This window comes from Penaeus monodon, chromosome 22 (genome assembly GCF_015228065.2).
Source record: "Penaeus monodon isolate SGIC_2016 chromosome 22, NSTDA_Pmon_1, whole genome shotgun sequence".
NCBI lineage: Eukaryota > Metazoa > Arthropoda > Malacostraca > Decapoda > Penaeidae > Penaeus > Penaeus monodon.
The window spans coordinates 17,067,854-17,068,422 of NC_051407.1; the positions used below are offsets into that span (position 1 = coordinate 17,067,854).

The 569-nt window shown below is 32.2% G+C and overlaps 1 protein-coding gene across 1 annotated transcript in view; it reads left to right on the forward strand.

Annotated features, from left to right (window-relative positions):
- LOC119586967 (putative sodium-coupled neutral amino acid transporter 7) overlaps positions 1–569 on the forward strand; it is an 11,037-nt gene that overhangs the window by 7,364 nt on the left and 3,104 nt on the right. The window contains exon 7 of the mRNA XM_037935705.1: positions 244–348. Within this exon, the coding sequence (XP_037791633.1) occupies positions 244–348 (105 nt within the window). The remainder of the gene's footprint in view (positions 1–243; positions 349–569) is intronic.

Genomic DNA, 569 nt, shown 5'->3' on the forward strand with positions numbered 1-569 from the left:
GATTGGGGAAAACTGAATATAATTTCAGTGATTTTTAGGGTAGTTTGAGATGATAATATATGTGTATAGGACTTCCTGTTTACAGCATATTCTATTTCTGTGTAATGCTGTTATATGTGCTTTTATATAATTAGCAGTATAAGGAGTATTGATTTTTGTTATAAGATCCACACATAACATTCTTTCACATAGGGAGACAGTAGTGCTATTGGATTAATATATATAACCTTTTTTTCTCCATAGATTTTCAATGTAGTACCAACGATATGCTTTGGGTACCAGTGCCACGTAAGCAGTGTCCCAATATATTCGTGCCTGAAACAACGAGATTCACAGACTTTTACCAAAGTGAGTGTATAATGGTGTCTATAGTTGAAGAGGTCTGGATCTTGTGGTATACGCAGGATTCTTTGGTTTCAAATGCTTCTAGTGTGATAGGTTTTGAAGTTATTATTATCTTTTTTATTGTTATTCAAGATTTGTTTTTTTTAGAAATTTGTTTACCTAGAGCTGGCATAAAATTAGATGATATGTGTTCATTCATATATTATATGTATGTCAGTATGGGC